Source organism: Canis lupus, chromosome 1 (genome assembly GCF_011100685.1).
Source record: "Canis lupus familiaris isolate Mischka breed German Shepherd chromosome 1, alternate assembly UU_Cfam_GSD_1.0, whole genome shotgun sequence".
In the NCBI taxonomy this organism is placed as follows: Eukaryota; Metazoa; Chordata; class Mammalia; order Carnivora; family Canidae; genus Canis; species Canis lupus.
Window position 1 is genome coordinate 102,456,439 of NC_049222.1, and position 16,253 is coordinate 102,472,691.

Here is a 16,253-nt window from a genome sequence, read left to right on the forward strand (position 1 = left end):
CCACCTCCTGGCTCTGTGAAGTTGGAAAAATTATTTCTCCTTTTTGGTCCTTGATTTTTGGAGAAGTAGAAATGGAGACATGACAAGAATAGCTAATACTTTATAGAGCACTGGCTATAAACACAATGCCCTTCTAAATGCCTTGGCATCTAGTAACTCCTACAACCCTACAAAATAGAAACCATATGAGCCCCGTTTTAAGATGAGTAAACTAAGACCCAGAAAGTGAAAGTTCAACACAAAATCACATACTGGTAATTGGCAGGACTGGGTTTTGAAACAGAGCATTTGAATATGTATTGCACACTCTAACACCTGAAATGACGGCCAATGCAAGAAGAAAAATGTGCTTTTACTTTGCTTTCATTTTAACTCGTTTAATTTAAATAACTTCATATGTTAGTGACTACCATTTTGGATGGCCCTGCTCTAAACCATGACCCTAAGCTGCCTCTCAGTCTTGTCAGACTATCTGTCCTGTGAGTTGTTGTGAACCTGAAGACAGAACCATGTAAGTAAGGTATCCTGTTTGTACCAAGTAGTCCAGTGTTGAGAATGCACCATGTTTAGCTCTGAAGAGTTTATATTCTAATGTAGGAAGACTTCAGCTGCTGTCATTGTTGCAAGAAGGTAAATAAAATAGGGTCATGTGGCAGAGAGTGAGGGTGTTGGGATAATGCTTTAGCCTGGGATTGTCCTAGAAGACCTCACCAATGTGGTGCCTCGGGTTTAGGTCTGAATGGGTGATGATCGGGGGCAGGACTCTCTTGGATACAGCTTGTGCAAAGCCTCAGAGGCAGAAAAGAGTGGAAAGAATTTAAAGCACAGGCAAGACCTGGAAACCCACACTTTTTCATTAGCCTCTGGTGTCTCTTCTGCAGGACGCTATGTCCAAATGATGCATTTTAGAAAAAATTGCCCTCGGCAAATTAGAAGGGGCAAAATTCCTTATGGTATTGCTTGCTTCTGCAAACCAAAAATGAACTAAATCAAGAGCCAAAGGCTAGTAGAAAATGTTCTAAAGATTTATTTTTGTTTACTTATTTGTTTGCTTCACTGCTGACAGAAATGACTGAATTTTAAAACAGTCCATGAGTTTTTGAGGCCTTAATTTAAAAACTTTCTTCCAGGGGCACCTGGGTGGCTCAGTGATTGAGCATCTGCCTTTAGATCAGGTCATGATCCCGGGGTCCTGGGATTGAGTCCTGCATCAGACTCCCCATAGGGAGCCTGCTTCTCCCTCTGCATGTGTCTCTTCCTCTCTCTGTGTGTCTCTTGTGAATAAATAAATAAAATCTTAAAAAAAAAAACAAAACTTTCTTCCAGATGAACAATGATCTCAATCAAATGGAGTACCTTCACTGAATGTGGTTCACAGAATGTTCTCCTTGAACAACCAACACACATGTGCACCTCCACAGTAGGTAGGAGGACACAGGATTCTTAAATATGTTAAAAAGCCCTAAGATATCATTTTAAATATTTATTAATATTCATATTTATTTATGATATTTTGTGACCCAAAGTCACCAAACCAGTCGGTGGAAGAGGTAGGATTCGAACCTGCACTCTAGTTTCAGAGCAACTGCTTGACACACCCAAATCCCAAAAAAGAAAATCCTTATAAAAATGTTCTTAGGCCCCGAACATGTGAATTTTCAGGCACTAAAAGTTTGAATGTATATGTCCTCATGAATTTCACACGTTCTTCTCACAGACAGGAAGTGCAGAGGGTAAATCTGAAGATGGATGGAGGAGAGGCCTGTGATAACCAGACACCAGATCTGAAAGAGAATGTTAGCTGAACTGTGAGGATGAAGACCCCAGGGGAACTATCTGAGAACGAAGCAGGAGGGAGAGGGCAGAGACAGAAGTGCAGGGTGGAGGGGCACATGGGTGGCTCAGTGGTTGAGCATCTGCCTTTGGCTCAGGTTGTGATCCCAGAGTCCTGGGATTGAGTCCCGCATTGGGCTCCCTGCAGGGAGCCCACTTCTGCTTGTGTCTCTGCCTCTCTCTTTGTGTCGCTCATGAATAAATAAATAAATAAATAAATAAATAAATAAATAAATAAATAAATAATAAAATCTTTAAAAAAGTACGGGGTGGGGAGATCTGATGTTGCTCCAGTTACCTATTACCAAGTAACATGTCACCCCCAAAACTCAGTGACTCAAAACAACAATAGTTGAGTATCTGTTGTGGTTTCTGAGGATCAGGAGTATGGGGAGGACCCCCCTCATGGTTCTGGCTCATGGTCTTTCACACAGTGGCTGGAACAGCTGGGGCTGGCCACCACCTCTCTCTCCATGCCATCTTAGGGCATGTCCATGTGGAATGGGCTGGTTGGGACCTCCTCACATTTGTTCTGTTGTCCTGAGGTCAGCTCAGCCCTTCAGTTCAAGTTAGGAAGAGGATGTATTATCCTAGCTGCCACGTTGTGTTGGATGCAAGCAAATCACCTCCCTGCCAGACACAAGAAGAGGGAAATCAGATCCACTTCTCCACCAGGAACTGGCTAGTTTAGAACACACGAGGTGGGAGAGAGTGCCATGACCGTCTTTGAAAACCAAAGCACATGTGTTGGTCTGTCTGTCACTTCCATTCAACCAACGGTGAGGTCTTCACAGGTAGGCACTCTCTGATTTCTACCAGTCTCCCCAGTGTCCACACGGGTCTAGAACATGGTAGGCAGGTGCTTGTATGTATTGAAGGCTAGTTAGGTGGCCCAACGGGGAACCTGTCACACCCTAGGGAAGGCACCAAGGGGCAGATGGGGGCAAAGCTCTGGAAGCCTGCCAGAGGCTTGCAGGGTCTCCGGGGCCTGTGTCCAGGAAGATCAGGCTGTCAGTAAGGGAGGGACAGGGGCAGAAGGCAAAGGCAGCCCGCTTGCCCATCAGGTGAGGACAGTGGGCGTCTAGTTTGTGCATAGCAGTGAGCTGTCGGTACAGAAGGGACTGCAGCCCATGTCCCAGAAACAAGTGTTCCCTGTCCTCCTCACAACTTCTGGGAACATGGAGATCAGCCCTTGGGTTCATCTCCAATGCCCCCAGGGAGTCACTTGCTTCCAGGAGTTGTCAGGTCTCAATATCCCTCAGAACTCTGCCGCGGTCTCCATGCAGGTCATCTGTCATGACTTGGGCCACCACCTCAGTTTCCCTGGTCCCCGCTTCTCCTCCCTTTATTCTGCTCTGGTCCCTGACCCCAGTACCAGGCGATCCCACCACATTCTTGGTTATTTGGGCCCATTAATGCCTCCAGAGATGAGGGCCGAGTCTGGTGTGCATGCCCTACACATAGGTATCCTTCAGACCCCAAGCCTCTCCCTGGACACCCCGCAGACCTACTGACCCCTAACAATGAGCACTTAACTTCCCCCCATACCCATTGCTCATCTTGTGTCTCCTTTGGGAGGAACCCCAAAGCAGCCAGTTTGCTTTCCTCTACCATCTGCTACAGATGAGCCATCGGGACACCTGCTCATATTTGCATCGTGCATTTATATCTATATATCTCCATGCAGACATGTGCACACATATATTTATGTATGATGTATGTATGTATCTATAAACACGCCCGTTATACATACACACAAACACATAGGAAAAAAATATCGGGAGGACACTCTAAATATTAAAACCGCTTGTCTAGGGGATCCCTGGGTGGCTCAGCGGTTTAGTGCCTGCCTTTGGCCCAGGGCACAATCCTGGAGTCCTGGGATCGAGTCCCGTGTCGGGCTCCCAGCATGGAGCCTGCTTCTCCCTCTGCCTTTGTCTCTGTTTCTCTCTCTCTATCATGAATAAATAAATAAAATCTTAAAAAAAAAAAAAAAAAGTTTGCTTCTACATGGTGGGATTATGGGTGGCTTATTCTTCATTACTCCTTTTTCAAATATTTCAATAAACATATATTTATTATTTTCATAATCAGAAGCTAACAATGATCATTGTTTTTTAAATAAGCATTTGAAAGAAAACAGGCCACCCTGGAGGCTAGCAATTGACAATGTTTTCCAGACCTTCAGAATGTACTTTCTGATGCCAATTTAGCACCACAACTGGCAGAAAGTGAGCCTCACGCCCTGGGACTCATTAAAATCGCCTTAACAACCCTCATGGGGACCCTGAAAGTAGAGGAAGCTGAGTTCTTCACCTTTGGGGCAGCTGTGTAATTACGATGGCTCATTCAACGCATCCAGAGGCTGGCAGGAAAACAGCTTCTTCTTCTTTTTTTAAAATCTTTTTAGGGATAGGAGAGCAGTGTTGAGATGCCAAAGGGAAAACCTCTTGGGCCACAGGCAAGAGAGCGTTGGGAATAAATAAATTTGAACTCATCGCGGGATTAAAACTTTGAAATAGCAAAGAGAATTACCTCGGGCTGCAGTTAGGCAGTTCGCACCTGTGAATGCTGAGGCTGTTTTTGTTTTGCTCCGTTTGTGTTTGCTGCTGACCGGGCTGCTGGCTGGAGTTTCTGATTCTCTGAGGCCAGAGGTCACAGTGATCTCTCCCTCTGGTCAGCTTCCCTTCCCTGTTTCCCACCCCAGTTTCCTGAGGTGATCTTGATCACACTCACATTTACGTACATGTTTGTGTATTTTTTTCACTAGTTAAATAGTCATCAAAAGCTTTTAAACAAAAGAAAAATATCTTTGCTGTTTCCAAAGGCAGCAGCTTTAAAAACGCAGAAGAAGCTCAAATCTCCCTGCCCATTACCCCTGCTATTCCCTCCCCACCGTAGCCCTGTTTTCATAACTCAATTATACCTAAATAAAATTGTAAATACACACACACATACACACACATACACACACACGTAGATATTAGAGGTTGGGGGGAGGAAGAGGGAGAGAGAATCTTATGCATGCTCTGCGTGCAGCTGATCTCACAACCTCAAGATCATTACCTAGCCCAAATCAAGAGTTCGATGCTTCACCAACTTAGCCACCCAGTCCCCTGCAATAAATAAATAAATAAATAAATAAATAAATAAATAAATAAATAAATAAATAGATTTTGGTGATTTATTTGAGAGAGAATGAGAGCACAAGCAGAGGAGGGGTAGGGGGAGAGGGACAAGCATACTTCTCGCTGAGCAAGGAGCCTTATGTGGGGCTGGATCCCACAACCCTGAGGTCATGACCTGAGCTGAAATCAAGAGTCAGATGCTTAACCAATGGAGCCACCCAGGCACCTGGCCCCCCAAATATATTTTTTAAAAGTCACCTTTTTTTTTTTTGTATCAAAAAGACACCATTAACAGCATGAAAAGGCAAGCTATGGGATGGGACAAAATATTTGCAAATCATATATTTGATAAGGGGCTTGATATCCAGAATATATAAAAATTTCAACACTAAATGACAAAAGACCTGATAACCAAATTACAAACTGGGCAAGGAAGGGCACCTGGGTGGCTCAGTGGCTGAGAGTCTGCCTTTGGCTTGGGTCGTGATCTTGGTGTCCTGGGATCCAGTCCCGCATCTGTTCCCTCTGCTTCTCCTTCTTCCTCTGCCTATGTCTCTGTATTTATTCTCATGAATAAATAATTTTTTTTAAATCTTAAAAAAAAGAATACCCTGGACAAAGGACCTCAACAGACTTTTCTCCAAAGAAGATAAAAATAGCTAGTAAGCACATGAAAAGATGTTCAGTGTCACGAATCATTAGGGAAGTGTAATCCATCACCACAGCAAGATACCACCTCACACCATCACTAGAAAAAAATTTTAAGAACCCAAACAAAACAGAAAATAACAGGTATTGACCAAAAGGTTAAATTTAGAACCCTGGTGCCCTGTCAGTGCGCAAGGAACATAACATTGAACGATATGGAAAAGATTACATACAATCCAGTAATTTTGCTTCAGGTATGTACCTTAAAGAATTGAAAGCCGGGGGCAGCCCGGGTGGCTCAGTGGTTTAGTGCTGCCTTTAGCCCAGGGCATGATCCTGGAGACACCAGATCGAGTCCCATGTCAGGCTCCCAGCATGGAGCCTGTTTCTCCCTCTGCCCCTGTCTCTGCCTCTCTCTCTCTCTCTGTCTCTCATGAATAAATAAATAAAATCTTTAAAAAAAAAAAAAAAAAAAGAATTGAAAGCAGGGACTCAAACAGATATTTGTACCTATTTATTTATTTATTTATTTATTTTTATGGTGAAAAAATTTATACTTAGATTTATAGCCGGCTGGACTCAGTTTAGATGATCCCAATTTTGTTGGCAACATCCAAAGCATCATAGTCAGGAGCCAGTCGAACATATGCTTTCTTCTCTCCATCAGGCCTGATCAAGGTGTTGACCTTGGCCACATCAATGTCATAGAGCTTCACAGCCTGTTTGATCTGGTGCTTATTGACCTTGACATCCACAATGAACACAAGTGTGTTGTTGTCTTCTATTTTCTTCACGGCTGACTCAGTAGTTAAGGGGAACTTGATGATGGCATAGTGATCAAGCTTGTTTCTCCTGGGGGCGCTCTTTCAAGGATATTTGGGCTGCCTTCGGAGAAGCAGGGTCTTGGGTCGTCGGAATGTAGGTGACGTGCGGATCTTCTTTTTTTTTTTTTGTGACTGTGCACGCCTTTCAGCACCGCTTTCTTAGCTTTCAAAGCCCATTTGCTTTGGCTTCGGCTTTGGGAGGAGCAGGGGCTTCCTTCTTCGCCTTCGGCGCCATCTTCGTGAAAGGGCCCCATATTTATTTTTATTTTATTTTTTTATAATGGATTTTTCATTTGTATTTTATCTTTAAGATTTTATTTATTTATTTATTTATTTATTTATTTAAAGATTTTATTTATTTATTCATAGAGACACACAGAATGAGAGGCAGAGACACAGGCAGAGGGAGAAGCAGGCTCCATGCAGGGAGCCGGACGTGGGACTCGATCCCGGGACTCCAGGATCATGCCCTGGGCTGAAGGCCGCCCTAAACCTCTAAGCTGGGCTGTCAGTACCACCATATTTATAACAAGTGTTATTCCTAGCGGCGGGAAAGTAGAAACAACCCACGTGACCATCTGTGGACAAAGGAATTAAAAAAAAAATGTGGGTTATCTATACAATGTAATATTTTTCAGCCTCATGGCCCAACACAGATGAACGCTGAGGATGTTCTGCTCAGTGATGTGAGCCAAACTGTAAAGCTGTTGTCTAACGGATACAGAATTTCTGGTTTGCAAGATGAGAATAATTCTGGAGGATGGTTGCATAACAATGTGAGTGTACTTAGAATGCTACTGAACTGGACCCTGAAACGTGGTTAAGATGGTCAATTTTATGTTGTGTTTTACTACAATAAAATTTTTTGAAAAAAATATACATTCGTTTGAACCAAAATTTCATTTTTCTGTTAGTTTTTTTGTTTGGTTTTGTTTGTGTGTGTGTGTGTGGAATAATTAACATGGAGGTAGAAGATGGTCTGGGAACATTCCTGCCTCTCAGTGTTGTATCCCTGCTATCTTTGGCCAAAATTAGTAAGCTCAGAATCTTTTCCTCTATAGCATTCCACCCATTTTTTTTCCACCTATTTTATTGAACACTTGAATATGATCAAGATAAATATTTTTTTTTTTCATTTTTCCTCTTTATCATCTGTTGTCTCTGAACCTTTAAGAAATTCTTTCTGAGTGGTGCCTGGTGGCTCACTCTGTTGAGCATCTGCCTTCCGCTGGGTTCATGGTCCTGGGGTCCTGGGATGGAGCCCCACATTGGACTCCCTGCTCAGCGGAATGCTGGCTTCCCTCTCTCCCTCTGCCTACCTTTCCCTCTGCGTTTGCTCTCTCTCTCATTCTGTGAAATAAAGTCTTACAATTTTTTTTTTCTGACATTAGGAGAGATGAGAAAATAGCTTAGCAGTTTATCCTAGAATGTGTTGCAATTAAAAATATGGAGAATAACGATAATTTCAGTCTGATAAAATCGCATAAATAAGTAAAACAAGTTATAATCTAATTAGAAGATCATTATTAGTAATCACAATTTTATCACTGTAATACGTTGGGGTTAATAAAAACAACTTGTATAACAAAATATTTCATGATGAAATTTTCCCCCAAAATTTTTATTTAAATTCTAGATAGCTCATAGTGTAATATTGGTTTTAGAAGTAGAATTTAGTGATTTATCACTTATGTTTAATACCCAGGGCTCATCACAAGTGCCCATCCTCAATGCCCATCCCCCATTTAGCCCATCTCCCTCCCTCCATCATCAGGATGAAATCTAGTATACAATTCTAGTAAGGGAAAAAAGCTCAGGATTATGTGAACTACCAGATGAGGGGTCATATTTAGCTCCACACTAACAGCAGAAAAAATTATTTTTTTTTGAAAAAAAATTTTTTTAAAGAGATATTCATTTGTTGGTAATCAGAAAAACATTTCTTTGTTGAAGCCCTGGTTATTTTAAATATTGTAGAGAAATGAATGAGCACCTGTTAGACGGTCTTTGCTGCCATCTCCTGGGCATTGCCATAATTAATATACAAATTGACCCTAAAATCGATTTAAAACGTTCAAAATAACAATAACCAAGACGTGTTTGGTAAAGGTGCTACCAGCTTGGACTTAAGTCACTTTGCTCTATGGAAAACCGGGACCAGCAAAGGGATGCTGCCTTATGTTCTGTTCATGCCATACAAATATGTCACAACGGAGCCATCCTCTTGGTGGCTGTTGGTGCTGCTGCCTGTTATAAGGAGTGAACAGAGGATCCCTGGGTGGCGCAGCGGTTTAGCGCCTGCCGTTGGCCCAGGGCGCGGTCCTGGAGACCTGGGATCAAATCCCACGTCGGCTGCCGGTGCATGGGGCCTGCTTCTCCCTCTGCCTGTGTGTGTCTCTGCCTCTCTCTCTCTCTGTGTGACTATCATAAATAAATAAAAATAAAATAAAAACTTTAAAAAAAAAAGGAGTGAATAAAAATCGGGATCCTCTTCTCAGACCTGGGACCCCCTCAAGGAAGAAATCTTGTTTTCTTTAATGTCAGTGACAGGAGATAATCTCTCATCACACCATCTCACTTTGCTAACCTTCCAACATTTAAAAATTTTGCCTTACTCAGTGTCATAAACCTCCACCCAGTTTGTGTCTTGCCAATGCACCATTGGGTGGAGGCAACCTTATTGCGTCCACTGGTGGACATAGATTGCCACTGAGAAATCTTTCTGGAATATTCCTGTTAGTTCTGGGACTAATTTGGTGCCCAGGATTCTCTCATGAGTTCTCCTATGATCCTATGGACATGAAAGCACCATGCTGCCATTCCTACCCGAGATATTGCAACTTTTCTGAGGGAGCTATGTTCTTCGGACATTTTTTTCCCAAATACTTTATTTATTCATGAGAGACACAGAAAGAAGCAGAGACATAGGCAGAGGGAGAAGCAGGATCCCTGAGGGGAGCCCGATGTGGGACTCAATCCCAGGACTCCAGAATCACGACCTGAGTCAAAGGCAGACAGATGCTCAACCACTGAGCTACCCACGTGCCCCTGGAATTAAAATTTTAAAAATTGCTTTTTAAAACATATCGCTACCTTTCTTGTTGACATGAGGTTTGATGATTATGGTCTTAAGAGTAAAGGATTTTTTTAAGTAGTACCTGGTATCTTTGTGAACATTTAATTTTTTCTTACTTGGAAGCAGGGCGAAGGATTGGTGACTGATAATTTATATCCGATTGATTCTGACACATCCTTCAAGTAACTGAATTAATCTTAGATATGAAGCCTTAATTTAAAAAAAAAGATTTTATTATTTATTCATAAGAGACACACAGAAAGGCAGAGACACAGGCAGAGGGAGAAGCAGGTTCCTCGCAGGGAGCCCAATGTGGAACTCGATCCCAGGACCCTGGGGATCATGCCCTGAGCCAAAGGCAGATGCTCAACCACTGAGCCACCCAGGCGTCCCCTTAATTTTTTTAAGATATGGATGTTACATCATATATGTACAATAGAATGGGAAACTAAATGACCATCAGACACTTTTTTTGGAAGATTTTATCTATTTATTCCTGAGAGACACACAGAGAGGTAGAGAAGCAGGCTCCTCACAGGGAGCCCGATGCAGGACTCAGTCTCCAACCCTGGGATCAGGCCCTGAGCTGAAGGCAGACGTTTAATTGCTGAGCCACCCAGGCATCCTTGTCAGACACTTTTTAGAGATCTGGTAGTCACGGGTTAAAAACTGTCAGGTGTTATTCTGAGATAATTAGCATTTTCCAAATTCTGAGATAACATCTTCCCATGATAGTTTAAAATGAAGATAAAGTTGGTATTTTAGCAATTTGAAGAAATGGCTCATCAGGAATTTTAACATATGGGTAGATCTGAAAATCTATGTAGGCCATGTTGAAGATAACCAAAGTAACTAAATGATAGGAAATATGTGAATTTAGCTCATCATTGTATCTCCAGCAGTTAACACTAAATCCAGCCCATGCAGTGTACACAAAATGTATTTGTTGTTGAATAAAGAGAAAAGCACATGCACAGACATGCACATCAACTTCATGATTCGAATTCCTCTTTTTTTAAGATTTTATTTTTAAGTAATTTCTATGTCCAGCATGGGGCTTGAGGTCATGATCCTGAGATCAAGAGCCTCATGTTCCACCTACCAAGACAGCCAAACACCCCATAATTCTTTTCCACAAAGTTGTAGCAAACACCTCCCACTGGCTTCTACATTATTTTCAGCAAATCTGGCCATACCTCTGCTTAGATTCTAAATGTCTCATTGGTCCTCACCCAGCAGTTTTGACTTTCACACTAGGGACAGCTCAACAGACCCATCCCCAGTAGGAATGGGTTCTCCAGATTAATAATCTGGGATATAATGCTGTTATAATAGTGTTTACTGGGATGAGCCACCCAGGTGCCCCGGTTTCTCTTTAATTATATACTTATTTTACTTTTGTAAAAAAAAAAAAAAGTATTCAGGAACCCCTATCATCTCCAAGAAATAGAATATTGACAATAACACACATCTATGTAGATGCTCTCCTGAGAACACATCTCTCAGCCTCTTTTTTTTTTCTCAGCCTCTTCACCTTGAGGAAACCACCATCACAAATCTTTAAAACCAAAACCAAAAATGGAACAAACAAAAAACAGGACTTTTGTAAATAGACTGTCCCCTGTGGGGAGTGACAGACTTAGAGCTTTGAAGGTTCCTGGAACCAATGGTGAGCTAAACTTGTTTTTCAAAATTTCCCAAGAGCGGAAGCATGCGTATCACTTGGGAACTTTTAAAAAAATAATTTATTTGAAAGAGAGCGAGTACAAGCAGGGGGAGGGGCAGAGGGAGAGGGAGAAGCAGATTCCCCACTAATCAGGGAGCCTGATGCAGGACTCAGTTCCAGGACCCCAAGATTATGACTGGCCTGAAGGCAGATGCCTAACAGACTGAGCCACCTAGGTGCCCCTGGATCCTATTTTACAAGGAAATAATGGATTATAGGAAGACAATCAGCAGCCACAGTTTTATAAGGAGATATTGAAAAATAAGGCTTGTCTTCATTAGAAGAATAGCAACATAAACCAAAAAGCCTAAGGACACAATGGAACATAATTAAACCGAAAATGAAAGTCACTAGGGAAGATATTATCATTCCAAGATCCTCAGTAACATTTATGGGATCATTTATTGTGTTCCAGAAACCCTATAAGTGCTCAAGATGTCCACATGTCATTTTTACAAAGTCTGATGAATCACCATTATTAACTTCCTTCTTGGGGCAGAAGGGACTTGGACCTGATAGCGGAATCATCAATCAGGAATTCACTTTTGCATGTGTTTTTTGGTGGCGTTTAAAAGTTCCCAGCTGACGAAAGGCACAGTTGCACTCCTGGCACATATAGGGTTTTATTCCGGAGTGGGTACGTCGGTGAACGTTGAGGTTTCCTTTGTGGCTAAAAGCTTTCCCACAGTCTTCACATGGGTAAGGCCTCTCCTTAGTGTGGACTCTCCTGTGACTCCGCAGGGTGGAGTCATGAGTGAACGTCTTGAGGCAGAGGTCACAAGAGTATGGCTTCTCACCTGTGTGGATTCGCTGGTGGACTCGGAGGTCTGAAGGCTGCATGAAACCCCCAGAACAGATATCACATTTAAAAGGCCTCTCTCCTGTGTGTGTCCTCCAGTGAATGTAAAACTGAGATTTATAACGAAATCTTTTCTTACATATGCTGCATGCAGTTGGCGTTGATTCTGTGGCTTTTTCCACCACAGGATGAACTGAGTTTGATGCTGGTTGTCCCGAGGATTCTCCTTTGTCCAAATATGTGGTCCCTTCTTGAGACACATTTTGGGGAACGGAGGTTTTCTTCTGTTTTCTTCTTTTGGGATTTCTTGGACTTTTCTGAGAATCTCTTCTTTTCCTACTCTGAGTAGAAATTACTCTCTCTGAAATGTGGGTGGAAGGTATGTCAGCATCCATATTTGTAACACAGATTCCTTCCTGGAGATTCTTCTCATCCTCTGCCCTCATGGAATCTGTTGAAGGAAGGGTTAACACACAACACTTAATGAAGAGTATTTTCTTTTCTTTTCTTTTTTTTTTAAGAGTATTTTCAATGATACCACTGAACCAAACACTGCTGTGGGCTGAGAACTTCCCATCATCCAACAAACCTGGGATAGGATCGTATATAGGACACTGTGGAAAGTCAGTGATGGAGAAGGCTTGGTCTTTCAGAGCCCCCTCCCCCTAAGAGATGTCAATGCTTGATTCCCAACCCCCTCCCCTGACCCAGCATACAAAGAGTCACTAGCTCCTCTGAATCCCCAGTTCCCATGCTCACCATGACCCTTCAGAAGCTGAGGCTCTTGGGATTTCAGTATTGTCTCTTCCAGATCTTCCAGATTCTTCTCCAAGTTCTCCTTGGGTCTCAGACCCTCCAGTACACCTTTTCCAGGAATGGTCTCGGGCAGGAGAACGTTCTGTCCCTGATAATGGACAGACAGCCAAGTGTAGTTACCAACGTGTCTAATTTGGGATGTGGAAAGCTCTTGTCTCTTCTTTATCTTACCCATCTCCTAAATCTAGGACATTAATTTTCTCAATAATGCTGTGCTGCATATGTGCCCAGACTTCCCTTGGGCCACTCGTGACTCCCTGTCAGTCAGTACCCACCTCACCTTTAAATAACATCCACACATGGCAGTGTTTATACTTAATTATCTAAGTGTACCTCCTCAAGTTATCCAGCTTCCCCTGCCCAACTCTGCAAGCAAGGTGGCTCAAGGTCCAGGTGTCCCTACCCATTACTACTGATATTTTGGTTGGATGATGGATTCCTTGTTGTGGGGCTGTCCTGTGTATTGTGGGATGATTATCAGCTTCCCTGGTTTCTACCCACTAGATGTCAATTCCATCCTCCAACCATACCTCCTTTCTGACAATCAAAAATCACTCACCTGCTGTCTTGAAAGTTCACTGATTCCAGGCAGACTCTGCAGCTCTCTGACTTTCTGGCTGTCCTCTGGATGTATCTCACTTACAGAGGATTGGGGCTTCTTGGACAAATCTGTCACAAGGTCTGTGTCACTGTCACTGGCCTCAGCTTCAGCCATCTGAGCATCTGAATTTTGCACAAGAAATTCCTGTCCTTGTAAGGTGACTATGGTCTGTGAGGGCAAGAACCAAACAAGATAAGGGGTGCTTGGGTGGCTTAATCAGTTAAGCGACCAACTCTTAACTTTGGCTCAGGTCATGATCTCAGGTTTGTGGGATTTAGGCATCCACTGGGCTCTTGCTTAGTGAGGAGTCTGCTTGAGATTCTCTCCTCTGCCCCTCCCCCACTCACTCACTTGCACATGCTCCCTCTCTTCTCTAAAATAAACAAGATCTTAAAAAAATTTTTTTTAAATTTTTATTTATTTATGATAGGCACACAGTGAGAGAGAGAGAGGCAGAGACACAGGCAGAGGGAGAAGCAGGCTCCATGCACCGGGAGCCCGACGTGGGATTTGATCCCGGGTCTCCAGGATCGCGCCCTGGGCCAAAGGCAGGCACCAAACCGCTGCGCCACCCAGGGATCCCAAGATCTTAAAAAATTAAACAAGATCAGCCTCACTGAAACCAGAATGAAGCTCTGACATTCCCTGTATGAACCTACTAAACACTTAGATTTTGTTGGAATTACTTGTGTAAAATGGCAACCTCCCAAGTTGTGACAACCAATAATGTCTCCAAACATTGTCAAATGCACCCTAGGCGGTGAAGACGTACTTTCCCCACCCCTTTGTGTTGGACATCTATTGGCCTACCCACATTATCTAATCAGCCTCAATACCTCCCCATTTTTCCCACCACCCCAACTAATACTCAGCCCTCAAACTGTCATCCTAACCACCCCTGACCTAGGCATGTGAGGTATGGTGTGGTGAAAAATCCAAAACCCTGCTCATGTGAGAATTCAGATGTTTGACTTACATCTCACTCAGCTGATCTTAAGAATTCCTTTATCATTCCAGAATAACATTTTATAGTTCCTGTAGCTATTTTTCCGCAGTGTTGTTGAAGCTTATAACTCCCATTCTCCACTTAACCCCAGAGAATTTCATCACCTTACCAAGAGTGCTCAGGGAAAGGAGGATTGACTTTGGAACTAGTTCCCTCCTGTCCCCTTACAAAATTACTTCTTTATCTTACCCATCTCCTAAATCTCCATGACCAGTGCTAACCAGGTCCCATCCCTTCCTAGATCCTTCAGACCTTTGCTTTTTCTACAAAGCACACAGCCACACTCCAGCTGCCATGATGGAAGAAAATGCCCCCACGTAAGGTCTTACTTGGTTATTCTTACCTGCAAGCTATTTGGACCCTATTGGAGGGACATTTGGCAACCAGAGATTTCCTTTTGTTTTGTTATTGACTTTCACAACTCAGGAAGGTTACCATTGACATCGAGGATGTTACTAAACATTATGATGCCCAGGAAGGCGTCCAAGCAAGGGATGGTCCATTCCAGTATCACCAGTTGATTTGAGACCCGGATTGAGTTGAAAGCCTACAATCCTATTCCTTTCCTCAGCATCATCCCAGGACTCTCATTACCATGGCAACATGTTCATCATACCTCTCTGTAACCTGTAGCTACTTTACTCAAATAGGACCACTTTTAAGAGGGTCTCTGGTGATATCAAGAATTATAAATGTAATGTTATGGAGTGGTTTTAGGCTCCTTTCTCCTGGAATCTCTGGACTGTCCCTTACACAACTGTCCCCACAAAAGGTAGGGCAAGATGAATGATGGTAAAGTGCCTAGACTCGTGAAACCTCCCAGATGTCAAGAACCTCCCCTCTCCTCCCCATTGTGACAGCCAGAAATGTCTCTAGACATTGCCAAGCGTCTCCTGCAGGGCAAACCATCTCCCACATGAAAACCACTGACCCAGAACAACCCCCTCATGAACTTTCCCGTCCAAGGGCACTGTGCAGCCCCCATACCAGCTCTGTTCCCATCAGGAAGGGCCTGCTCACCCATTTCTTGGGGGTCTGATTGCTTCTCAGCAGGTCCTGCAGGTCTTTGCAGCTCCGCACACCACTTTCCTTGACTAGGGCCTGAAGCTCCTGTGGCATGGAGATCATAAACTGCTCCATCACTAGCGTGTCCAGAATCTGCTCCTTGGTGTGGATATCTGGCCTCAGCCACAGGTAGCAGAGCTCACAGAGCCTCCTCAGTTCCTCCACGGGGTCTGACTTCTCCGAGCTGGTGAACGCTCTGAAGCTCACATGCCACATCTCAGAGTTGCAGTCTTGCTCTGACCTAGGGTTGCCTGGGGATTTCTCATGACCCTGACCCTCTGAAAATGCCTGGTCTGTAGACATATTTACTGCAGAATTTTCCAGTTTGACTCTGCAAACTCTCCAGAAGCTGGTGCCTAACTAAGACCTACCTAAACGGATTTACTCTGGTTTTCCTTAGCAACAGACCCTGTTTTTTCAGAAATCTGGGGGGGGGGGGGGGGAAGAATGAACCAGCTTAGTTTAACTTCTTACCACCCTCTCCCTTCCAAACTCCTCACCCAAATACTAGACACCATCCCCAACCTGTCCTGTATTTAATATTGTGGAAAGTAACCCTATTATTTTTCCAATGTTCACCTTTATATTAAAAGGTGGTTTATTTTTTTATTTTTAAATTTTATTTCTTCATGAGAGACACAGAGAGAGGCAGAGGGAGAAGCAGGCTCCATGCAGGGAGCCCAATGTGGGACCCGATTCCAGGTCTCCAGGATCACACCCAACTGCTAAGC

The 16,253-nt window shown here is 43.3% G+C and overlaps 1 protein-coding gene across 1 annotated transcript; it reads right to left on the minus strand.

Annotated features, from left to right (window-relative positions):
* Positions 1-11,577: 11,577 nt before the first annotated feature.
* LOC100686431 (zinc finger and SCAN domain-containing protein 5B) lies at positions 11,578-15,887 on the minus strand. The gene is made up of 4 exons (XM_038527684.1): positions 15,478-15,887; positions 13,410-13,619; positions 12,794-12,938; positions 11,578-12,485 (listed from the first exon to the last, which is right to left on the minus strand). Exons 1-4 carry the CDS (start codon positions 15,823-15,825, stop codon positions 11,767-11,769), a joined length of 1,422 nt encoding a protein of 473 aa, XP_038383612.1. The 5' UTR covers positions 15,826-15,887; the 3' UTR covers positions 11,578-11,766.
* Positions 15,888-16,253: the final 366 nt, after the last annotated feature.

Bases quoted from the DNA above. Each gene is read 5' to 3' on its own strand.
- LOC100686431 (XM_038527684.1), bottom strand. From the start codon at position 15,825: ATGTCTACAGACCAGGCATTTTCAGAGGGTCAGGGTCATGAGAAATCC. The intron at 13,620-15,477 runs GTGAGCAGGCCC...TTGCCCTCACAG, and splicing joins ATCAGACCCCCAAGAAATGG to ACCATAGTCACCTTACAAGG. The intron at 12,486-12,793 runs GTGAGCATGGGA...TTCCTTCAACAG, and splicing joins TCAGCTTCTGAAGGGTCATG to ATTCCATGAGGGCAGAGGAT.